General features: G+C 34.2%; 1 protein-coding gene across 1 annotated transcript; it reads right to left on the bottom strand.

The window, feature by feature from the left end:
- Positions 1 to 1,616: 1,616 nt before the first annotated feature.
- On the bottom strand, positions 1,617 to 18,332 carry LOC121728825 (facilitated trehalose transporter Tret1-2 homolog). The gene is made up of 3 exons (XM_042117129.1): positions 18,086 to 18,332; positions 6,060 to 6,195; positions 1,617 to 5,058 (listed from the first exon to the last, which is right to left on the bottom strand). Exons 1-3 carry the CDS (start codon positions 18,167 to 18,169, stop codon positions 3,794 to 3,796), a joined length of 1,485 nt encoding a protein of 494 aa, XP_041973063.1. The 5' UTR covers positions 18,170 to 18,332; the 3' UTR covers positions 1,617 to 3,793.
- Positions 18,333 to 26,735: the final 8,403 nt, after the last annotated feature.

Raw genomic sequence — 26,735 nt, 5'->3', positions numbered from 1 at the left:
TATTTTGTAAATGAACCAATCACTTACGAAAAATTGTATACCTAATAACCACATAATTTCTGTACTTTTTATTGGTTGGATTGGATTGCAAAGTAACGGACGTAAAAGCTCTTCTTACGGCCGTTCCCAATATTTGATCTATCTCTGGTTTTGCCCTACTAAAGATATGAATAGCACACATTATGGCCGTTCCCAATATTTGATCTATCTCTGGTTTTGCCTTACTAGAGATAGGAATAGCTCACAATTGACATAAAAAATATGTCTCTAATGTCTAATGTGAGCTATTCCTATCTCTAGTAGGGCAAAACCAGAGATAGATCAAATATTGGGAACGGCCGTTAGACATTAGAGACATATATTTTATGTCAATTCAATGTTAGCTGCGATCCGTTGTATGTCAAACCAGAGATAGATTGAATATTGGGAACGGCCGTTAGTGAGACAGAAGTTCACGATCAAGGCAACTGACATCACTAACTTTTAACCTTCTTTATCGTAATGAATAATGATAAACACTTATTAAGTACATCATTGTAATTAATTTATTCAATATTGATATTAATGTAAGTACTTCGTTGCCAAATTTTGGGTACCTTATCTCTTGCTCATACATCGTCGAAGTTAAAAATTATTGCAATTATTCAATAATCCAAGAATTATGACCTTAGTGACTTAGATGTCAAATACTCGTTGTATTTGACATCTAAGTCACTAAGGTCATTGACCACACATTTGATTTCTAAACACATTTGAAAATCGATTCAATCAATTGAATTGTTTTCAATTCATAAAATTGATTGAAATGCACGTACTACTTGATGTCGTTGTCGCATCCATATTTAAATAAATATTATTTTAAATTTTGTTAGTATCACAAAAACTCGAGAACGGCTGAACCGATTTGGATAAAATTTGATCTTTTATATTCGTGAAGGTCCAGAAGATTAATTTAGGAAGAAAGTGAAACGAAGTTAACTGGGTCATCTACATACTTAACTAGTTTTGTATGGATAATATTATACTAGCTGTTTGACCGAGCTTTGCTCGGTATTCGATAAAACACGAATAAAATGTCATTTTCTAAAAATGATTCCTAACTAGATCGATTTATCGCCCCCTCAACCCCCTATATAGGGGGTTGAGGGGTTAGTATATACTAAATTTTATGTTTTCACATCATAAACAAAAATAAGTGATAATACTCAAGGATGTGTACGTGTTCCTTGTAGAGAGTTCACTGTGAAAGTAGCAGGGATGTAAGACGGATTTTTTTTTTCACTTTTGTATGGGGAAGGGCCCGAGCGTCACAAGCTTCCCCATACAAAAGTGAAAAAAAAATTAGGTCTTTCAGCACTGCTACTTTCACAGTGAACTCTCTACAAGGAACATGAATACAACCTAAATTATTATCACTTATTTTTGTTACACCCTGTATATATAAGAATTGCTCGTTTAAAGATATAAGATATTTTGTACAAGAAGGCATTTTATACTTAAATTCTTAAGTATAAAATGCCTTCTTGTACATTGAGAAATAAAAAGCAATGACTTTTCATGATTTATTCACATTATGTCTACTTAATTAAATTTATGGCTACTTATAGTAAAATTAATCTGCATAATTTAATATTTCACTAAGAACATTATTTTTGATGCTATTTTATAACACAGCCGAAATAGATACTGCTGTTACTTAGCTACTTGTGTATTTTATTTTGTCAGAAAGCGAAATCTAACATTAAACATGACTATTCAACACACAAAAATCTATTGAGGTACATTAGATATAGTAAATTTAACTAACTTTTGTTGAAACACTCTCAGAAATTGTTATTTATTTTACATTATTATCTTAATTAACAGCGTCATAGATAAATATTTGCCACAGCAATGGAATATCACAGAATAACGTTATGTCTACATATTGATTAGGGAGATCTTCTGATGTAACTCGGAAAGCGGTCGAGAGAAACGTTTGGAGATTAAAAGTACCGTACATGATACCGAGCATGTACATAACAAAATATTATAATTTATTATTATTTATTATCAGTTTTGAGTAACCATTTCTGTATTATAGTGAACCACGAGAAAGTACGTAATACATATAATGTTTGGGTGAAAATGCATAGTGCCTGTGAAATTTTATATTCCGCCTACAAAGTCGCTTAACCAGTTGGTTTTAAATAACAATAATATCATAATTATAGCGACTGAATAATATTCAGTTTCCCTGACCGCCCATTCATTATATTGTTCTAACTCTATGATGATCGACTTGTAAAATAATAATAAAAGCCACCGCTCGCCCTTGGAAAAATGTAAAAACAACTGCATCAAAAGTCAACCCACATTTTCATACTGGTGTGCTCCACTTTAAGCACCTTCTAAATATAACCAATACACCACAGATGTCTTCCTGATTTTTTGCCACTCGCGAGCTCGTCGTGGGAATTCCTTTTGGGGGTGAAAAAAGGGGTTGAAAAAATGTAGTGCAGATGCGAATATTCGGGTCAACTGCACGTGTCATAACAGGAAGGTTTGTTTGTCTGTTCGTCGCGTGCCACTTGTCCGTCTCTAACGTGCTGTGAAAACGCCGTAAGTTTTTACGACTCTATCAAGAAACCAACGACCCGAGACGCTACTGTATACATGTGCCATTTGGTGAAGGGCCTAGTTATGTCATTACAGTGAATTCGTGTTAAGTTTATCAGGAGCACCAGTGACGCTAGGGATTAGCGGAAAGTTTATATTTATCAATTTAGATATTTTGCTGTCATCGCCAATTCCCCATTGCTAAGTGTAAACTGTAAACTGTAAAGTTAGAGCCAATACAAATGACTATAGTTATTACTTTACACTAGGACCTTTCGCTAACTTGTAAATAAGCTTCGTATTTTACTATAAATAAGGTACTTTAACTAATGAGAAAGTTAAGACTATTACAATCTACTGAACACATACTGAAAACTGGAATAATATTATTAATTAAATTATACTACTCATACATCTGTATCTTCGTATTGACTTGTTGAACAAATATTTTATTAAGTGTTATTGTCTAATAATATCTTAACTAAAAATAATCTTACTTTTATCAATAGAAACTGATGGTTAAAGCAAACTAATTACAAAGTTATAATTAGTTTAAAATTATCGCATTCTATTACAATTTGTTGTTATCAGTATATATCTACACTAACCTATTAAGATTAGAGTATAATAATTTCAAAGTCACTCATAAGATTGTGCCTATGCCTACATACGATCCTAGGCATAATACTGGGCACTCATTACTACAATTTGTAATCCTAAGGTTTCTAGATATTTAACAGTCACTTCCTTTATGTCTCTTTATTTATTTAAATATTTTCTAATAAATAGATATCAGTATCACTAGTATAAATGAATACAACATATTTTGTGTGAATCTCTTATCAGTCTGATATGTCATTAGTCTTTACATAATCAAAGTGTCTTGAACAAATATTTACAATTAGTTTCATTTGAATATTTCATCATTTTAAAGTCTTTATTATCAACAATTTTAAAGTGAAACAGTCGTGTTACTAAGTCACATCATAATAATATTTTCACGAGCTTATGACTCAACAAACAAGCGCACATCTTCGCTTTCAAAATCACCTAAAGTAAAATGGCATTTGTTATTTCACTAATAAACTTGCTAAGAAGCAATTTAGTACTATAATATCAACCACAGTTTAATTTAGACATCACTACTATGTCACAAACAAATCACATTAATAACCATTTCTAGCCATCGCTTCCATCAAACCGTTTCATTGAGCTTTTCCTCTTCTTTTGAGTCTTTAGCTCTCGGTTGATTCCCATATCTAAAGTGTTCAGCTATCTGCAGCAACGTCTTTCCTTTCGTTTCAGGTAGATATAAATACAAAAATATCGTCCCTAACAAAGTGGATATTCCATAAAATAGATAGGCACCATGGTGACCGATAGATTCGAACATCGCCGGGGCCGTCTTGATCGTCGCGAAGAAAGCTATCGACGTGGTCATGACACTTATCCCCGATCCTAAGCCTTTGGTTTCCGAAGCGAACAACTCACCTACCATATTCCAAGGTAGCAACGATATACCGACATTCGATACTACTACGTACACCGCTATCAAGGCCAACGATAATATGGGTGAGATATGTTTTATTATTTTAATCTCTATTAGATACAAGTACGACGCTAGTATCATTAGCGATAACGTCGTGAGGACTCCGCTGAATATCGCCATCGGTCTTCGACCCCTTCGTCGCAGCATGATGCAGGCGATGACTAGCGCGACCACCCGGAGGACGTCTATAGCCAACATGGCAGAGTACGTGTACTTTTTCACTTTGCTGCCGAGAATCACCTCCATTATGTCCGTGGTGTACGCACTCACTACATTCACGCCCGATAGTTGGCATATTATAAAGAAGACTATCATTATACCCAAAGGTTTCCAAAACTCGGGTTTTTTAATATTCATCGATAGAGCCTTCAGCTTGCTCTTGGACTGCACTTTCTTACTCTGTTCTGCAAGCATTTTTTCCAATTCCGTCTTCATAGCCGGACTGGTCCCTCTGTACCATTTGAACGACTCTATGCATCTATCCGTCTCGTTCTTGGACGCCAACCAGGCCGGCGACTCGGGAGCGAAGTACATTATTATACACGCGACCAGCGGGAACACTCCGCACAGGAACGAGGCGTACTTCCAGTGCATGAACGTTCCGAACAAATGCGAAATGAAGACGCCGGATGCGATACATAAGGAGAGGGCTGCCAAAAAAAGTCCGCGGTAGGCCGGCGAGCTTATTTCGCCGACGAAGACTGGACCGAGCGGGCCGAGCCAGCCCTGGCAGAAGCCGGTGATGAATCTTCCCACTAATATCATGTAGACGTTTCCAGCGAACCCGATGATCGTCCACCCGGCGATGTAGAACACGGAGAGCAGGATCTGCGAGGCTCGTCTCCCGAACCTCTCCATCAGGTAGCCGGATATCATGTTGCCGAACAGCAGCGCCAGTGACGCCATCGCGGCTGGAAGAGTAGCGTCACGTTAATTTCCTTATGTTATTTACTTATGTTGGTATTATATTAAATCAACTGCATAGTTATTGTTATCTCTGCTATTCTCTTATTAAGCTGAAGCATTTTTAGGGTTCCGTACCCAAAGGGTAAAACGGGACCCTATTACTAAGACTTCGTTGTCTGTCCGTCTGTCTGTCTGCCTGTCTCCAGGCTGTAACTCAAGAACGGTAATAGCCAGAGACTTGAAATTTTCACAGATTATGTATAATATCTGTTGCCACTATAACAACAAATACTAAAATCAAAACAAAATTAATATTTAAGGGGGGCTCCCATACAACAAACGTGATTTTTTTGGCCTTTTTTGGTCTATATCAATAATGACAACAGGTAGGTACTTGAATTTTTCTCAAAGTCTTTAATTATATATGTACCTACTTTAATATTAAATAATAATTTTAAAATACAATAAAAAATTAAGGGGGGCTCCCATACAAAAAATACAAATTTTGGCCTAAATTTGCTCTATAATGGTACGGAGCCCTTCGTGCGCGAGTCCGACTCGCACTTGGCCGATTTTTTTTCCACTTAACGGCATAAACTCTGTTTTAAATTTTGGTTAACTATAACTAATCATTATTAAAGTTTGTATTTAATATGCATAGAAAAACGTTATAAATAATATGCATAGAAAAACGTCTTCCAGTATAGCATGACAACAGTAGACATAGTAAAGAATCGACATAATGACCGATTTTATCGACAAAATTGCGGATTTCCATCGTCTAACTATCACTTTGTCTTGTCTAACTGTCACTTTGTCTATTCTTCCGTAGAAAGAAATCGTTTCTATGGTAATCATGCTACGCCTGCTGGTATAAAATTGTAAATTCTTAAGTACCACTAATACCCAATTTATCTTCCTTTGAAGCTAGTCATTGATAAATTTTATTATTGTCATAACGCATGTAGACTTCAGTACCGTATATTTTTATTGTAGTTTTTCTTACCAAGCCAAGATATCATCTCTGTTGAGTATTTTATTCCTCCTTTATTGTGCTGCAATTGCGGAATCAAGATGGCAGAGAATCCTGAAGTCGCCCCAGCGCCAACAGAGAGCAGAAACGGGCCCATTGCGATGAAGGCCTGAAAAATTACAACAAGATTTTATTATATCACGAGATGTTGGCCGCAATTCCGTTGAGTTGAAATTATTTTATCGCGCTGTAAGCGTATGTCGCGGTAAAAATATATCATATATATCATATTATTATGTTCTATCCCAGACCTTAAAACATACCAAACATTAAACTCTAGCCGCCTTACTAATAAACGTTGTATAAGCTTTGAATAGTCATAGGGTAGTATTTAATCGAGTGACTGTAAATTACAGTTTTAGGTGTCAAAATTACTAAATTTGGGTTATAGAATTACTATTTGAGCGACTGAAAGTGAGTGACGAGAAATTAAAAGAACAGCAACTTAGAAATTATTTATTTGAGTTACTTAAAATACAAAATGAGCAGCTTTATAATTTTTGAGCGACCTAATATCTGTTTGAGTGTCAACGTTCAAAGTGAACTTTTTAGTAGCTCGTAATAAATAACCTCACTTAGAAAAATTGAATCTATATTTAATATTGAAGTTGCCCACTATGTATTTCCAGTCTCTCACTTAGTAATAAAGTCGCTCGGATAGAATTTTAATATCTGAAATAGATTAATCGCAATCCACATTTTGTAAGCTCGTTCTGGATTTTATTATAAATCAATATTAGTCGTTAGTTTAGTTTATTTTTCGCTTAGTCAAATTAATACCGCTCATGTTATTAAAACAGTATGTTCATCATCAGTCGCAAAGTAATTTTTTATTCGCTCGTTTTATTATTTCCCATAGTTATACAGTGTTTTGTTCCTGTCACACAAGTGACATTTTTAATTGGATTGAAGAAGACAAAACACTGTATAACTTGTCAAAGCTTGTACAGCGTTTATTAGTAAGAGTCGATTCAACGATTTAAAACTTTAAGAGGTAACAAAAAGACAGACAGAGAGACAGATACACTTTCAGATATTTTGTAAGAGTAGGAAGTCTTTTGTAAGTTATATTGTGTACTAAACAATCTGGAAATTATTATTTTTGACAAAAAATAATCTGACTTCGAATGTAAAAATAATAGAAATATTCTTAATAAACTGAAAAGAATACAATAATTATTCTTTTTTTAGAGTCTACTTCGGAAACCTTTTTTTTCGCCTAAGCCTCAACAAAAAAATATCTGACTTATATTTCAAGGATCTTTGTAATTTTTCGCTAGTTTATCTGCAAACGCTTTTAATAATAAGAATGGCAAATATTAACGATATAATTTTCAGAATAAACGCATTTTAACACATGGCTTTTTCACAGTTTGATAAATAATCATAATAATATATTATATTCTAATAAACGTCACCCAAACTTTTAACATGATTTCTTTTTTTATAATAAAATAAATAAAATTAAATAAAATATCTTTTTATTCAAAATGGGTATCATGATACACTTTTTGAAAGTCGAACGAAGAAACTACGTTGCCTACCACCGGTTCGGGAACTTACCCCGCCGAGAAGAACCGGCGTAAGAAACTCGCACTCGCAATTGAATACCGACGATATATCGTATACGATATATCGTCTTATACGTCGTATACGTATACAAAAATAAACTCTCACGTGTATCGTATACGATACACGTGAGAGTTTATTTTTGACATTAAGAATAATTTATTTTGGATTGCAGTATAATGTATTATATTGCATGCCTTCTCTTTTGGATTTTGATATTTATAATTTATATAAATATCAAAATTTGCATAAAATATGTAATATATTGATAAAGCTAAAGTTGCGAAGCGTATTTGTCGGCCTTTAAGATAGCAGCTTATAATTTTTTATTTAAAAGGCATTAAATTTTATTATTCATAGTACAACCGTGTCAAAAAAGTCTTAATTTCAAACAATAATGAATTAATAATGTTTCAGGGGTTTACCTAATCAACGTCCTAGGTTTATTCTATGTCATAAACCGATGATACTCAGATACACTGCAACGTGACGAGACGATGCAATCTATTTTTAAATGAGCCGTTCCATTTTTTTATTTTGTATCTTTGGTTATTTCAAACTGCATCGCATTGCATCGACTTTCCATTTTGCAATAAACCTGACCCTTAACTCTTAGAAATATTTTCCATAACAATTCAAATTAAAACTTGACATCAAGAACGCGCTCATAAAAGTAAAAGAAGATTAACAAAATATAATTGTTTAATGTGTAATGTTTCATTACATTAAGTCGTTTATCGTTATAAAGAAGATCCTAAATCAATATGATTCATGTGATAAGACTGATGAAGTTCTTGTTGTAGAACTTAAAGAATGTTATTTGCAAAGTCTTATCATATGAATCATATAGATTTTTTGGTCATCATAATATTATGGCTATGGCTTTCCTCAATGTAAAAAAGACGCTGAGCCTTGGCCTCAAGTCTCAACGCAATGTAAGGTGGATTAAGCTGTGGCCCTTGGCCTACCACGCCTAGCAGGCTATCAGATAATAATAATATTATCATCCATTACCTTTGTCACTTTCATTCCAACTAGGACAGGGAATTTTCCAGACATTGTTTTGACATTACGGAGATTAGAGCCTGCTATAGCGGCGTCTAAATGATTTCATTTCTTTTTCGATTGTTTCTACTTTTTTTCTGTAGCATGTAATCATTTAATATATTATAACTTATCTATAATATCGTGTTACATGCATTTTATATGCTAATAAAAATGAGAAATATATATTTTTTAATAACTTTTTTGCCACATCAAAGAACCCATCTTATGTCGGGTCAATATAATAAAATAATATATTCATGAATCAAACATTTCACATCTAATCTCTTATCGCCGTCTAATCTAGAAATTATCGGCATTCTCTAAAAGCATGCTAAAATGTGACTTTGTTTTGGCTAACGAATTTTGGAAAGGTGACTTTGCTTTGGCCGACCTCACTAGAGACGCCGAACACAACTTTTAATAGGTATTTTGAGAGCAAAACATGCTCTTAATTGTAGCTAATGTATATTATTATTATTTAAATAAGTAAAGTAAAAAGCTTGTCATCAGCACTGAAAACGTGTATAAGGTTAGGTTCACACGGCACAAACCTGCACGTTTTTTCACGTTTTTTTGCAGTATTACGTCTTAACGAATAAATAGTGGCGCATACGATATATATAGAACCATTCATACACGTCAATTGTACTGCACGATTTGTTGCAGTACAATCGGCGTATGAATGTTAAGACGTATCCTGAAAAAAAACGTGCAGGATTGTGTTATGTGAACCTACTTAAGAGTAGGTTCACATGATTCGGTAGATATAGATATAATATATTCGGGAGAGTTCGGTAAATCTCAACTTGTTTTCAATTAAAAATATTTTTAAAAGAAAAAGACGTAACAAAAATAGTTGTAACACTAAACTTATTATTACGATCACCTTTAAAGTCACGTCATTAAAAAAACAGCAAAGCACAGGTTAAAATATTAGCTAAAATTATTATTTAAACTAGATAACGCCCGCAACTCCGTTGCGCCAAATTTCGCTTATCTCACGAGAACCGTATAATTTTTCAGGAATATGAATCTTTATCCTTTCCCGGGACTCAAAGTATTTCCATAACTTTCAGCAAAATCATTTCAGCGTGAAGAGGTAACAGACAGACAGACACAAAATCAAATTAACAATATTGTAAAGAATTTTTGAAATGAAGAGGTAACAGACAGACAGACACACTTTCGCATTTATAATAATAATTATAAATGCGAAAGTGTGTCTGTCTGTCTGTTACCTCTTCATTTCAAAAATAAGAATTTTTGAAATGAAGAGGTAACAGACAGACAGACACACTTTCGCATTTATAATAATAATTATAAATGCGAAAGTGTGTCTGTCTGTCTGTTACCTCTTCATTTCAAAAATTCTTTACAATATTGTTAATTTGATTTTGTCTTTACAATATTGTTAATTGTTTATTTATTTGATATTTGATGATTGTTAGTTATTTGATCTTTACAATATTGTTAATTTGATTTTTATAATAATAATATTTATGGACGCTTTACACCACGTCGGTCTGGCCCCGTGGTAAGTACCTGAAGGACTTGTGTTACAGGTACCAGACAACGGATATATATTTAATACTTTTTATACTATACATATATTTAAGATTTTTATTATATGATACACATATTTAATACACATCCATGACCCAGGAACTTTTGAAAAACTTTTTTTGTTCCGTCGGCGGGATTCGAACCCGCGACCCCCGGCTTGAGCTACCAACGCGCTCACTACTGAGCCATAGAGGTCGTCAAATTTTGAAAACAATTTTGAATTTGTATTATGCTAATTGCCTTTATTGATTATTTCAAATTATATAATAAAAATCTCAAAAACTTTTATTCAAATGGCCAACTTGGAATCTATAATAAAATTGTAATAATATTCAAATCGTAGTATTAAAGAATCCGTCTTCACACGGGTCCATTTACAATATTTTAATCGTTTAAACACCCACTAGCTATTTGACCGAGCTTTGCTTGGTATTCGATAAAACACGTGGGAGAGCCATGCTTTGGCACGAATGGGCCGGCTCGACAGGAGAAATACCACGTTCTCACAGAAAACCGGCGTGAAACAGCGCTTGCTGTTGAGTTTACCGGAGGCCCAATTCCCTTCCCTATCCTCCCCTATTACCCTATTCCCTCTTAAAAGGCTGGCAACGTACCTGCATCTGTGACCTGTTTGCTCGTTTGCCCCCTTATTTCATAAAAAAAAACACGAATAAAATGACATTTTCTATAAATGATTCCTAGATAGATGGATTTATCGCCTCTGAAACCCTCTATATACTGAATTTCATGAAAATCGTTGGAGCCGATTCCGAGATGCCAATTACATACAGGGTGCAATTAAACCTTCATGCTAAATTTTGATATATTGATCCTTGTTAAAAATAAAAATACACGTATTTTTTCTTTTATAATCATTCAGTACTAAAATGTTGAGATATAGCTTCCGAAAGTTATCCTAAAAAACACTACAGTTAATGGACACGACGCGTCGCCCGCGCGTGATGTGACCCCGTGCGCGCGCCTCCCCCGCGTTACCTCCTCTCATTCCCTCGCGCCGCGAGTGACCGTTCTGCAACCCTATATATCAGCTAGTATAATATTTATAATATATACTAGCTGACCCGACAGACGTTGTCCTATCTTAACGATGATTATTTAATTCGAATTGGTATAATTAAGAAAACAATAGCATAAAATTAGTAAGTACCTATCTCCATGCCAAACTTCATCAAAATAGATTAAATAGTTTAAGCGAAAATCATAAAAGTTAATTGTGCAGGAACCGTATATATACGTATATATATATATATATATATATATATATATATATATATATATATATATATATATATATACATATATATATATATATATATATATATATATATATATATATATATATATATATATATATATATATATATATATATATATATATATATATATATATATATATATATATATATATATATATATATATATATATATATATATATATATATATATATATATATCAGAGAGGGTTGTTCAGGGAAGTAGCTCCATATATTGATTCAGCTGAACCTACATTTTTTTTTCTTTTTTTCCCCACCACACTACTCCCACACCCACTGCCCACGGCCGGCCAGCACGCAGATTATCAGAAAAGGTTGTTCAGGGAAGTAGCTAACGGAGCCCTATTAAAAGTTTAAGCAACAATAGTTGTTTCACATCAACATTAATTAATTAATTAGTTATTTTTTTAAATAAATTTACCTTTTTGGCACAGCTATAGAAAAATATATAATTTTATACCATAAGTTTCCTCAAAAGCATTTAAATATTATGAATTATCCTTATAAATATCCTTAATTAGCTAATAATATTTTAAGGGTAAAATCTTATACAGATGTAACAAAACTAAGTGATAATAATACTTAAAGGGTGTGTATGAGTCCGCTATATAGAGTTTACTGTGTAAGTAGCAGCGCTGAAAGAGTAACTTTATTTTTCATTTAAGTATGTTACATAGAAAAATTCACGACGCGCGGGCGCTTGCCCATATAAATCACAAAAAAAATTGCTTTTGAGCGCTGCTACTCTCACAGTGAACTATAGAGTTCACTGTGAGAGTAGCAGCGCTCAAAAGCAATTTTTTTTGTGATTTATACCTATATTATTTTATACCTATTATTATAATAGGTATAAAATAATATAGGTATATTGTTTTATACCTATTATTATAAGATATGTATTTTGTTATTTTTATACATAATATAACAAAATACATGGTGTAACAAAATGATTCCGCTATATAGATAGCGGAATCATTTTGTTACACCATGTATTTTGTTATATTATGTATAAAAATAACAAAATACATATCTTATAATAATAGGTATAAAACAATAAAGCTGAATAATTTTTATATCACTTTGGTCATAAGAGTCCTTGTGGTAAGTCAAATTAAAGAATGTTATTAGACTATTGCATTTTTGAATATTTTCAAAAACGCTTTGTGTTGTATTAAATAAGTTATAATATATTCAGTATGGTTAATATTTATATTAAGCAGATGACGCATTATTCGTGATGCCTATTATTAACTTACTGAGAATCAGTGACGGATTAGCCCTTAATCAAATTAAGCAATTGCCTAGGCCCTAAAGCACCAGAAGAGGGGGCACCAGAAGAGTAAAGGTTCAAAGACCGATACTAGTTGAGATACGGATAAGGGGGCCCACAGGCATGGATTGCTTAGGGCATCAAGTAGTCTTAATCCGTCACTGCTGAGAATATATTGGGAAAAATATATTTCAATGTTTTGATTTATGTAAATTAAAAAAAAAAGCAAAGGAATTAATTTTGTTAAGGAACCTTGGGTCAGGAAAACTTTTTATAATATGTAAGACAAAATATCCCTCTATAGTAAAATTACAAAGTAAGTATACTAATCATTGTCTCATCATTATCATAAGCATTTTTGTGGGAAAAATATCTGCTGATCATGTGCGCTTCCGACAGACCACAACTAAAATAATCCAGCCATCAGGATCTCCACTTTAATAATGATTATTTTTTAATTGAATCCGACTTCCAAGGTAAAAACAATATTCTTAAAATAATCTAAAGAAAATGTTAAATATAAACACTCTAAATATGTAATCTAAATCAATAAAAAATAGCCAAAAAATTGAGTTTTTTGCATGGGGGGCTCCGATTATTATTTCTACTTATCTTAGTTCAAAATTGACCTAAAAATCAAACGGTGAATATGTAGGTAATGAAATTGTCGATCTATTGGGGTGTGTTTCAAATAAACGTAATTTGTAAATACTAGGGAGATACTAAATGTATGCTTGAATTTAAATGTATACTTTGGAAGCTGATATTATGAGTATAATAAACAAAAATAGGAAATTAATAACGGAGAAAGGAATGTTCATATTATTATGCTGAATATTATTTCTATATTTTTATTATGATTTTGTAGCTTTCAAATTATGAGTTAATATAAGACTCTAAAAACGGTAAATTATGGCAACTTCGTAGGGGGAGCGCCTTAATAGAATGCTGTAATTGAAATTGTGGTAATTGCTTGTAGTTATCTAAGCGGTGCTGCAATTTCCAAACTTTTTTCTTTAAACGTTCAGGAGTTCTGTTCATTGCCTTTGGATCCAGAGACACCTTCGTAGGAAATTCCACTTATTTGTAACATATTATGTTTGAGTTACTAGAAACAACATCTTATCCACCATATTGTATGTTTTAATAAATTTCAAGTATTTCCCTTGATTGCTCATAGATCACATCATATATCACCACTTTCGTAATCATTATGCGATATTAAGATTATATCCTATACAACAACACAATAATTTAAAAAATCGGTCCACAAACAGCGTAATAATCATCAAAAACATCTGTTTCGATGCAAAATATCATTAAAAGTATCAAAAAGTGGATCATAATGTGATGATGATACCTATGGTATAAATATGGTTGTGATGATGATGATTAATCAAATTGATGGTTGGTATATTATACTTTCAGTTGTTTAAACAACGCCAAAATCCCCGAACCTGTATCTACAAGGCTTCAAAAGTTATGCTCGGTACCTTCGGAACCAGGATATAACCTGGTGCAAAATTTTACTTTTTGATAGCATTTCCCTCGAATTCTTCAGGAAAACTACAAAACAACAACTATATATTTCCATACAATTTCAAGGAGTCCCCTCGATTCCTCATATATCCCATCATCAGATCACCACTTTTGTGTATATGGTACCAAATTCGGAGTAAACCCTATTCAATAACAAAAGAATTATGAAAATCGGTCCACAAACGGCAAAGTTATGGTTGAACATACAAAAAAAATACAGACGAACATATTATAACCTCCTCCTTTTTGTAAGTCGGTTTAAAATATAATTGGCATAGTTAAAATATTATATTCTAAATTAATTACTTATAATCAGTCATCTCAGCATCAGCATCAGCGTTGCTACTATGATCGCCAGTAAGATACGGTTTTCAAATGTTTTATTTCCGCTTTTAATGTACAATTATTTTTACCAAATAAAGTTTTTTCTTTCTTTCTTTATAATAATTGGCATTTAACAATTCGGTCCTGCGCTTGGTATCTCACTGGACTGACCGGTGAAAGTAGGATATGAAGGGAAGAGTGAGTGCCTCTGAGAACTCCAAGTAGGTTTCAACGAAACCTCAAATCCGAAATCTGTATTGTTACTACAATAATTATAAGCTTTACATAATGTTAAATTAAGAAATTTAAAACCAACTCCCGATTCAAAACTCTAATAAAAATGGAGTAGTTAAGCCCACATTTTTCAGCTCTAAGTGGGCTGATGATGATCAGTCAGCTTTTTAAGAAAGAAAATCAGATAGAACGGACACACAGATGGATAAAGAAGCCAAACTTATAATTACAATTTACACCCCTCTGTTTTCTCGAAGGTAAGGAATAACCATTCTTGAATTGACACCACAAACAAAATATTTTTGGCTGAGGATCTTTTTAAGTTGTTAATGTAAGTACAAAATGTAGGTAAATATTTATGTAAGTAGTCATCTTTTCTCAAGAAATATTAAAGGAAAGCAAGACTCGTAAATATTCGTATAGCTTAGTTTATTATATTTAAAAATAGTACTTAAATAAAACTGCAAAAGTTTTACATAAGTACATATCAACATTATCGAAGGTTAATAATTTCTCTCGCATTCAGTCTTTTTCTCTACATTGGCAGGTAGGTAAGTAACCTAAACCTAATTTTAATAAAAACAATAATAGTAGGTATAGTATTTTTAACCAACTTAAAAAAGGGTTATCAATTCGAACCGTATGTATGTACCAGAATTGCCTTATTTTCGTATAATTATATTAGTCTATATCAGCATCTGAATTTTGAAATCGGTTTTATCTTTGAAATTAAAAAAAAACTTGAGAGGTGCCAAGGGACACCCGAACACCGAATGGAACGAAATTATTTCTTATGTTCAAAAAACCTGTTACATTACAATACCTATACATATTATGTATACACTCAAAAATATTTAAAAAAAACGCCATCTATTGACGCCCAGGAACAACGCATCGCTGTTTATTCTCAAAAAACGCCATCTAGTTGACGCACAGGAATAGTATCAGGCACTCTGCCCTTACCATGCAGGTACTAATAAAAAAGTGCCGAGGTCATATATCGTTCTGTCTAGCCCCCTTTACGCCGAACGCGCCATAAGGAACTTCGTTCCAATACTACATAATATTATAAAAAGATAAAACCGACTTCAAGATTGTATGTATTAGAATTAAAATTCCCTAGATGTCAAAAACACGTTAATAATTGTTGAGACGCTGATAACTGTCAAACAAAAGCAACAAAAAAGGGTGCGCCATGACTGCTGGCAGGTAGAAAATGAGCAATGGCATCATTGGCATGTATCAGCTTACAGCAAGATGGCGCGTGAAGTTTGTTTGTCAGTGTCATTAGAATTTAACGAAATTCTCCAAAATCCGTATTTTGCGGATATATGTTGTCGACTCGAAATCAATATTTTTTTATTTTCTATTATTCACATAAGGTTTCGATCGAGTCTATTAATATAGATGAAGATTTGGCTGACGCTGGCTCTTGAGTCATATTCTCCATGTGATTTTGGATGATATTTTACACGGAAAGTTCTTATCAGGGAAGTCCTACTATGTATATCTTGTTGACAATGCTAAAAGAAATAGGCATTACAGTATTGCCTTCTTATATAAACCTGTTTTATATATTATCTTCGAATTTATACTATGTAAATGCGTTTACATAATGATTAGACACTACTATTAAATGCACTTATTTGTACCGTAAGGCTTAAGGCAATCAAGATATTATTATTGTAAGAATTACAATTTTATTGTAAGTACTTGAGGTACATACGCCTATACAATATTACTTTTCAACAACTTTGACAGCGGCGATCCATACTAATAATTATTATTATTTTAATACCAAACCGTTCCCGCAACATGTACGGTTCCCGCGTGATAGCCGAATATTGGCGCAGCGGAGTTGCGGGCGTCATCTAGTAAATCATAATAAAATATGCCGAAAATAATATTATAATAAACTCTCTACCTGACTCTGTTGTTCTCCACATTAAGAACCCATTTTGCAATATTGTGGGAAGCTTTTCTATTTATGAACCAAGGAACAAAAAAAAACATATTTTTAAAAGGGGAAGCTAAATCGGCCGAAGTCAAATTTTCAATCCGTCTCTTTTTAGCGAAATGCAACCTTTGATTTAGGCTGGCCGCACACGCACGTTTTTGTATTCGATTTCCGAATTCGTTTTCCGTTTTCGGTATTCCGTAAGACTACACGTTCTTTTTCTTCGCGCGCGATTGCGTCGGCTTGCACTTGAAACGTACGTGCGGAATTCGTTCCGTATGTAGTAAAACTAACGAACGTCTGTGGCAGTAAAATATTATGTTTTTTTTTTATTCGGATTTCTGAATACGGAAAACGAAAATCGGAAATCGCATAGGTTTCCGTATGCAAATGCCGGCCTTGTGAGTGTAAATTGACGTTACAACTTACAAGTTACACTACGCACAGCTGACCTCTTTGTTAATAATATTATGTACTATAATAATTATTCTTATATAATATTTTTTTCTCACTTCAAAAACTCATTTCAATTAAGATAGATATAGGTAAGTATTTAAAAAGGTGAATTGAGTCTTATAGTTAAGCTTGTAAAATCACTTACTGTGTTTTCAATTTTGCAAATTTTATAAGAATTCATTAAGAGTAATTATTTTCTGGCCTTGAAATTTAACTCAAATAGTTTAACGTAATAGTTATAATTTATAACAAAGAATTTGCAGGTGTGGTTATTTTCTAATATTTTCGTCACGTTGTGGGTCAATGTGGGTTCTGCTTCAGGTTTGACAACAACAAAGGGTCTGTCAACTCGTTTTAAATGTTGTTTCGTTATTCGAGTCTTCGCATCCAAGTTTAGTAAAAACATCGTCAACACTTTTTTATTGTTAGGATAATAATTGCGTATCCAATACTAATTCCATAATCATATCTACTTTTCATTGTAGCTATATAACAATAAAAGTAATTAGGTAAAACAGAACTATAATAAGTTATTAAAGTCTGTTTTACCCAAAAAATATTTTCATAAGTTCCTTTCGTCCTGGCTTTTGAAGTAGACTTTAATACATTATACATCGTATCAAAAAATATATTATTACGTATAACAGAACTATAATAACACAAAAAATGGGCCTTTTTTCCGGGCTTTTGAAGTTGAAAAACATTTGAACACGTGTTTTTTTGGGTAAAAAAAATATTAACAAACCTGTCTTCTGAAATATGTGTGCTGCGGTTCATCTTTGTTCTCGTGGGTCGCGTTTATTTTCTCCAACTCTGCTCCCGTGTCCATCGCGACCAACTCCCTGTTCCACACTGCGCGGGCGCATGTACAATTGCGAACGATACCGTATCTTATCAACTGTCAATTTTTCTTCAAATACAAGAGAGCAATTAAAACTGAGCGAATTTCTTCAAAGTTTACACGCAACATAAACGCTATATACAACCGCGACCGACGATTATCTACGTTGAAATCAGTATGCAGCACTTAAAACCGGTACAGAAGTAGGTACATTTTAATTTAGGGTTCTGTAACGGAAGAGATAAAGACGACAGTTTTATATAATGCATTATATTACCTTGCCTTATACTGCAGCGTGACATTTGTGGTACAAAAAAAAACGAGAGAATGGTTCGTGTTTCTTATACTTACATTGATCTATAATCATTATTATAATATTTTACTTTGACTCTAATTTTCCAACACAATTTACTAAAGACCTATGAGAAAATGTAGAGATAAGTTTTTCAAGGGCAATAAAAGCTTAAAATGTTAGTAAAGTAAATTCTTATGAGCCTTCTATCTCCAATTATTATTCGAGTGTAATATAATGAATACAATTTAAAATTTTATCAATATCTTTGATTTTTATACCGATTTCTTGATTAACGTTAATATTATCTCTATTTTGTTTGTGTCCCTTAATCGTAACATTACAATTATAATAATTATTATTAGGGAGGCAAAAGTTTGTGAGTGTACGTTGATTACTTCTTCGTGCAAAATGCTTATGAATATATTTCTTGCAAGTTGTTTTTAACCGACTTCCAAAAAGGAGGAGGTTATATGTTCGGCTGTGGAGATTTTTTTATTTTATTTTTTTAGGTAACTTCTCATCCCGCTAAAGGGCTCCGGTAGAATACTATTCTAACGCTGAAAGAGGCTAAGAACTATGTTTACCAAAAAGTAAATAAAAATGTACAGAACCCTTAACAGTGCGACTTCGAGTCGCAACCATAATATGAAGATCAATAAACTCATTCATACAATAACCTATTTTAAAAGGTATTGTGTTCAGGGACTCCGAGGCTGGGGAAAGTTTTTTGTCAAAAATGGTTTCGGTAAGTCAGGTACAAAAATTACTCAAATGATTGTTAGAACCACCATCAAAGTTTTGATTTAACACGATTTTTTTATCATTTTATTATTTTAATAATATATAGGTACTCTAAATATTTTAAAAGATGTTAAAACAGGAAAGAAAAAATATTATTAAGTTTTTGTTGAAACTTTTTAGGTAAGTAAATGATTTTAATTTGTAATGTGTTTTTGTAGGCAGTGTGATTGTGTTATTACTTATTATGTGATTCATTCAAAACTATAATGTTGTTTATATTATGCGTAATTCCCTTTTAAGCTGACAATAGACATAAGTACAAATAATTATATTATATATACTAGCTGTTACCCGCGACTTCGTCCGCGTTAACATAAGCGAAACATATCCTCCTCCTTTTCGCAAGTCGGTAAAAATGTAGCCTAAGTTATTCCTTACTACATCAGCTGTGTGCCAAAAAAAGTTTTATCAAAATCGATCCAGCCATTTCAGAGATTAGCCGGAACAAACTGACAGACATACAGACAAAAATTGTAAAAAAAATTGTTTTGGTGTATGTACAATATAATTATACATTCATATGCATCTAGTAAAAAACGGTTCCTTCTATAAGTATAACAAACAGACACTCCAATTTTTTTTTATATTATGTATGTATAGATGTATATAGATTAACATTCATCATAATTCATAAACTTAATACATGGAAATTAGGCGTAAATTTTTACAGATTTTTTTCACGTCAAAGTTTTCCAAGATTATGAATGTTTCCCACGAATTTAATCGAGTCCCACTCTTATTTTCTATCAGCTTTTTTCGTATCGTCAGAAGAAACGAAAAGAACAAAATTTAACGTAAACAATTGTATAATATTATTATTATTAATATAATATTATCCTCACCTATTTTGATATTCGTACCTTTTTTTTTTGTGGAGGGGAAATGCATTACGCATCTCCCGCCCCCTTGGGGGAAGGGGCAGGGGTATGTCGGACTCCCTCCGCAGAGGTTTACCGACTAAAACCCCCCCATGCCCTCGTCAACGCTACACGCGGAGGAGCGGGATCGAAATCGCACCGCGTCCTCCGCAGAGCTTGCCGCTTCCGGTTCCACATCACTGCAGCAACCTATGCCGCTGCCTGCCTTCATCGAGAGGCTCCCCGGGCATCAAGGGAGCCTTTCTCCTCGAGGCCTTTATTGTGGACGGTGATCCCCCGATTAACCGCCCACAGGCCTAGGCTTCCACCTCCATGGCGGGGGCGTTTTGACTCGCCCCTGCCTCATCGGCTCCAGGCCGCTTACGCAGCCGAGCCTTGGAGGGAGCCTTACGCTTCTGCCTCGCGCTGGGAGGCTTGCCGACTGTGACACAGCCGCTAGTCCCCAGCACGTGGCCGCTCTCCTTGCCGAGCTCTGCGCAGAAGAAACAACTAGGTTCCTCTGCGCAGTCGGCGGCCTTGTGCCCCGGCTTCCTGCAACGGAAGCAATTCCCGCTACGGTCCACCGGGGACCGGCAGCTCGATGCCAGGTGGCCGATGTCTAGGCATCGGTAGCGCCGCATTGGCTTAGCGGCCAGCAGCACTACCTTCGCCATAGCCCAGCCTACCTGCAGCCGCCCAGAAGTTACTAACTTCTTGGCGGCCACCGTGGGGACGTGGAGCCATATTATGATATTCGTACCTAGAACTCTACTTCTCTACATGCACAAAAACGTTTACGATTGTACTGGTTTGTATAATATTTTTATAGTGGTTACTTAGACAAGTTGCATTCGTTAATTTTAACAAAAAAGTTCGTTATCGTAGATATTATTCAGAGATTAAACTTAACGCGTCGCTAAATGAGTGGCATGACGTTTGCTCTTTGGTTTTTAATGTCGAATTCTATACATTTTTATTTCTAACTTCCCTTTCGAAACTATTAAATACGATTTCACTAAAGGCTCTAGCTATGTCCTGACATATAAACAGATAGCTTGAAAAAAATGTTTGAATGTCAATGAAATATTATGTAAAGGGCAAAACGTCCTGTGTAGGTAATAATTTACAATTAAATGTATAATATTTTTACAAAACACTAATTCGAATCACGAATTTAAAAGAATTTGGGCATCGGTGAGAATATATTTATCTTCTTATATATAAAATGGATTTTCAAATGTGTTAGTCGCGCTAAAACTCGAAAACGGCTGAATGGATAAGGCTGATTTTAGTCTTAAAATATTCGTAGAAGTCTAGGGAAGGTTTTAAAGTGACACGAAGTACACCGGGACAGCTAGTTTATTATATAGTATAGTTAGGTTGTAAGGATATTACATTATATTTTGTACAAAGAGTCGAGTGTAGGCCGGGCCGCGGGCGCCATCTTGTTTTTGTTCGAGACTGACGGGTGACGGCGACCATTGTTTGTGCGACGGGATAGCGATGGACGTTGCCATGGTGCCTTACTTACCTATTTAGTTACTTCAATAAAATAATATGGGCGCAATACTTCATATTATGGCAAAACAACATTTGTCGGGACAGCTAGTTTAATAGATTCTTTATTTCACGCCTATAAAAACTTAATAGCAATTGCAAACAAAAATATTAAAGGCGTTTCATTTTTTATTGTTCATTAATTACGTCTTTAAAGTTGTTTGTTTTCGTCGTGGAATTTAGACGACACTAAGCAGCGCTAGATTGTAGCCTATTTACATTCAATTTACGTCAATCAATAATTAACACCATTAGATTTCTTTTTATGGGGTTATTTAAAATCACAGGTCTACGTCAACAAGCCCACAACCACGTGTGCATTAAAGGCGAAGATTAAACGTTGCATCAAACGAAATTCAGACACATTTATTTATTAAAGGAGTGCGTATGCATGGGCGTACCCAAAAATACATTTGGAACCACATAACTTTGACTACATAATAAATAGACAAATATAATGTACGAGCTTTTGCCCGCGGCTTCATTCGCGTTAAGAAGTATTATTATACTTATACATTTATCAAAATCCTTTCTTAGCGGATGCCAAAGTTATAACAACTACCTGCATGCCAAATTTCAGCCCGATCCGTCCAGTGGTTTGGGCTGTGCGTTGATAGATCACTATGTCAATCAGTCAGTCACCTTTGAGTTTTATATATATACTAGATGTCCCGCGCGGCTTCTCCCGCTTAAATTAGAAATTTTACAGAATCCGTAGGTACATTTTCCCATAAAAAATATTTCCCCCGTTTTTCCCACATTTTCCTGAGTTTCTTCTGTCGTATTAGTCTTAGAGTAATAATATAATATAACCTTCTCGATAAATGATGAGTCTTACTCGATAAATGATCTATCTAACACTGAGATAAGTTTTTAAATCGGACCTGTAGTTTCTGAGATTGACGCGTTCAAGCAAACATACTCTTCAGGTTTATAATATTAGGTAGATATAGATTTTTTTTAATTATCGCTTGACAAACTCGAGTCTCGATCTAAAAGACTATGAAATGGTATAATATGGTAGTGATGATGATGATGATGATGATGAAGAATGTAATTTGCATAGTAGCATATGCTTTCTGTTCTTAAAACAACGCCGAAACTCCCAAACTTGTATCTATAAAGAATCAGGAATTCTCTCAGCACCTTCCGAACCACGGTATACCAGGTATATCTCGGTGCAAAATCTTACTTGTTGGTAGCATATGCTTAGAATACTTCTCACGAAACCGAAGTCACCATATGTTTCCCTATAAGTTTTGAGGAGTTCCCTCGATTACTTATGGATCCTTCATCAGATCACCACTTTTCTGAATATAATACCAAATTGGGATGATACCCTATATACTATGTTGAATATAAGAAAACGAACATAACACCTCCCCCATTTTGAAAGTCGGTTAAAATTGTAGCCTATGTGTTATTTATTTAATATTTTAATCAGCACATAAATTGAATAACAAAATTTTTTTCAAATTAATCGTAGCACCATCTGTCAGGACAAACTAAAATTGAAATAGAATAATATTGAATGCGATGATAGCGCCGTCCGCCGGATCTAATGTAAAACATTCTAAAATCAACAACTCCTTATAAATAAGAAATTAATTGAAAAAACATTTTCCAGTAGACCAAACTGTAAATCTAAACCATTCTCGAATCTCCGCGAACACACACAAAAAATTTCATCAAAATTGGTCCAGTCGTTTAGGAGGAGTTCAGTCACATACACACGCACACAAGAAATATATATATTAAGATATATATATATATATATATATATATATATATATATATATATAAAACTCAAAGGTGACTGACTGATTGACATAGCATTCTCAAAAAAGAAAAACACTCCGAACCCGTCTCATGCCCGACTCACCCGTTCCATAGTCAGCAGGGGTGCTCCTCAGGCAATTGCAGTAGCAGCAAGCCCGTTGGATCTTGTAGGGGGCAGGATGCTCGTCTTCTCAAGCACGTGGTTCGCTCCGGAGCGTAGCTGAAGTACTCTTGAATTTTGATGCACTTTGGTCGGCCGACCACACAAAAAGTTCACAGCGATTATATTGAAAAACGAAAAGGGAAAGAAACTTGAAATTCCAGCTGGATTAAGCCTTTTCAAGGAAAAATTATCAGAACAAAATTTTCTCGTATGCCGTCAAGCCCGGTCCGCGGCAAAAAGGGCCAGCAAACCCTTGTCATCTGTCAAGTGTCAAAGATATTCTTCGTCTTCTTCCGACAGTGGTGAATTGCCATATTCATTCAACGGTTGATGAACAGAAACTCCCAAACTGAGCTACATCCCAACAGTGGAAATCAAACACAACACAAATCCAGAGTGTAATTTGAGAACTTATTATTTAATTATTAAGGAAATTAAGGAAATATAATATATTAAATTATAACAAAATTAAGTGCACAACCAACCATATTAAATTATTATTCTAGTGAATATTATGTGACTTGTTAACACTATTGTATCAATGCACGTTTATTCGTGTCATAAATTAACTTTTAACAAGTGCAGTGAAATGTTGCATGGTTATTCCACGTATATTTTTTTCTCCCTGAGCCATGCACGCTTATTCTTGTATATTTTGTTGCTTTTACATGTTTGTAAAGATAAAAGCCCGTATATTAGTGTTAAGAAGATCGACTCATTATTTATGTAATACGACCTTATTAGTGCATGGTATAAAATGTAAATCTATACTAATATTATGAAGTGGAAGAGTTTGTTTGTTTGAATGCGCTAATCTCAGGAACTACTGGTCCGATTTGAAAAATTATTTCGTTGTTAGATGGCTCATTTATTGAGAAAGTCTATAGACTATAAATTATCACTCTGAGACTAATGAAAGTGAAGAAACGTAGGAAAACGTGGAAAAAAACCAGGAAAACTATTTGAAAGCGCTTATCTAGCCAACTACTAGATCAATTTTTTAAGTTATTTGGCACAGATGTAGTACTTAGATCATGACGTGTAGAAACATAGGCTATTTTTTGCGGAAAATGTACCGTTTCCGTTAAATTTCTCATTTATGCGGGCATTTATTGCTATACGGATGATGGTACAGGTGATGCCCTATCTACCGGTTTCCACCATATTTCTCGGCTAAATTTTATTGATAGTCGAAACGAACTTATGTCTTAATTCATGAAGCCCTAAGCTTCCGCATCCAGCCGCAATAACAATAGATAAGCTATTGTGTCTCGTTATTCCACGATCGATGAGAATTCACAGGAAAAAGTCTCTGAATGGGGTAGACAATACTTAATTCAATTCAACCCCGCCAAGTCTGCTCGTTCACAACTAAAAGTAACCAATGGTCGTATATCCTCGTTTTCAGGGCACATCTTTAACGATACCCTCCCAGCATTGAAATACTTGGCGTAAACATATCAAGCGAAGTCCAGTTCCGATGTCATCTGGAGGGTGATGCCAAGTTAGCCTCGAAAAAACTTGGTGTTCTTAACAGGACGAGACAGTATTTCAGTCTGGACCAATGCCTTCAACTCCACAAGATGCAGGTTCAGCCTCATATTATGGAATACTGTTCTCATTTCTGGGCAGAGACCCCAAAACACCAACTAATCCCTTTGGATTGCATCCAACGAAGGTCCGCTCGAATTTTTGACTGCCATAATGTTTCAAACAGGCTGAACCCCTTCGAATTACGCCGAGATGTAAATAGCTTCACTCTGCATCCTCAATCGGTTGTATCACGGAGAGTGCTATGAGGAATTGTTCGGAATTATACCTCCTGCAACTTTTCGCCAACGTTCCACGTGAAAAATATACCATCCTCATAACCTTGATGAGTGGCGGTCTTCCACCGTACTTTTTTCGCCTAACTTTCTGCCGCACACGGTAAAATTTGGAATGAACTGTCACCAGTAGTATTTCCGGACCTATACGACCTACAAACCTTCAAGAAGAGAGCATATTCCCTCTTAAAAGACCGGCAACTCACCAGCAGCTCTTCTGATGAACTTTACAATAGCTCTTCGAATAACCTTTAAGAAAACAGAAAAGACAAGAGAAATTAGTAAAAGATAATAGAATAGCTGTGATTATTATATTCAAAGTTTCGCCATCTGCAATGAGGCATTACTCATAGAAGTCGCTTACATTTTTACACGAATAATCATGCAAGAGTTATAACCCAAATGATAGACACGTGCGCCAGATTATTTTAACACGTTTATTCTGGTGAACTCAAATAAACAAAGAATCTGCAATTAGCACATGTTTTATTATTAATGTGATTTAAGATATTATTTTTTCCGTACAATAAAGGTCTTCATTGCTATAAAATCGTTATTTTAAGTCAAAAAAATTTAAAAAAAAATGACATACGTGAATCATAGGCTATGCAAACAAAAATTAAAAAAAAAAAATTTTTGGGTAAGAGCTCTTGCAAGTTTATTCGTTGGGGCCATCCAAAACCAAAATCGCCATTATAATAATATGTTTCCATATAAGTTTTCAAGAGTTCCCTCGATGGATCCCATCGAGTTCTACTCATGGATCCCATCATCAGATTTTGACTTTTGTGAACATGGCACCAAACTGGAGTGAAACCTAATACAACAAAACAAAAATTGAAAATCGGTTCCCAAACGGCGGAGTAATCGTTGAACATACAAAAAAAATATCCACAGCCGAACATATAACCTCCTCCTTTTAAGAAGTCGGTTAAAAACTGTGTTTTCTATTCAATTTAATTCTTGCGTTAATTTTGGGACACCCTTTATGTGGATCCAGTGTCATAAACGCAGCTAGGGCAACGAAAATTGATTGACCAAACCGAATTTGATAAGAAACTGAAAGTAAGAAAGTTCCACCTCTGGTTCCACGAAATGTACACAGTACACGGGCTTATATATTTTGTGGACAGTGGAACCATTGTTATCTACATTATTAATTATTCGTAGGCATGGTCCATTTAATTTAAGAATTGTTTTCAACTACAATATTCCGAAATATAAATTACCTACACATTTTACAAATTTAATGATTTCAGATTAATATTAACAATTA

This window comes from Aricia agestis, chromosome 7 (assembly GCF_905147365.1).
Source record: "Aricia agestis chromosome 7, ilAriAges1.1, whole genome shotgun sequence".
Lineage (NCBI taxonomy): Eukaryota > Metazoa > Arthropoda > Insecta > Lepidoptera > Lycaenidae > Aricia > Aricia agestis.
The sequence above is the reverse complement of the archived record's forward strand: the minus strand, read 5'-3'. Positions and strand labels throughout refer to the sequence as shown.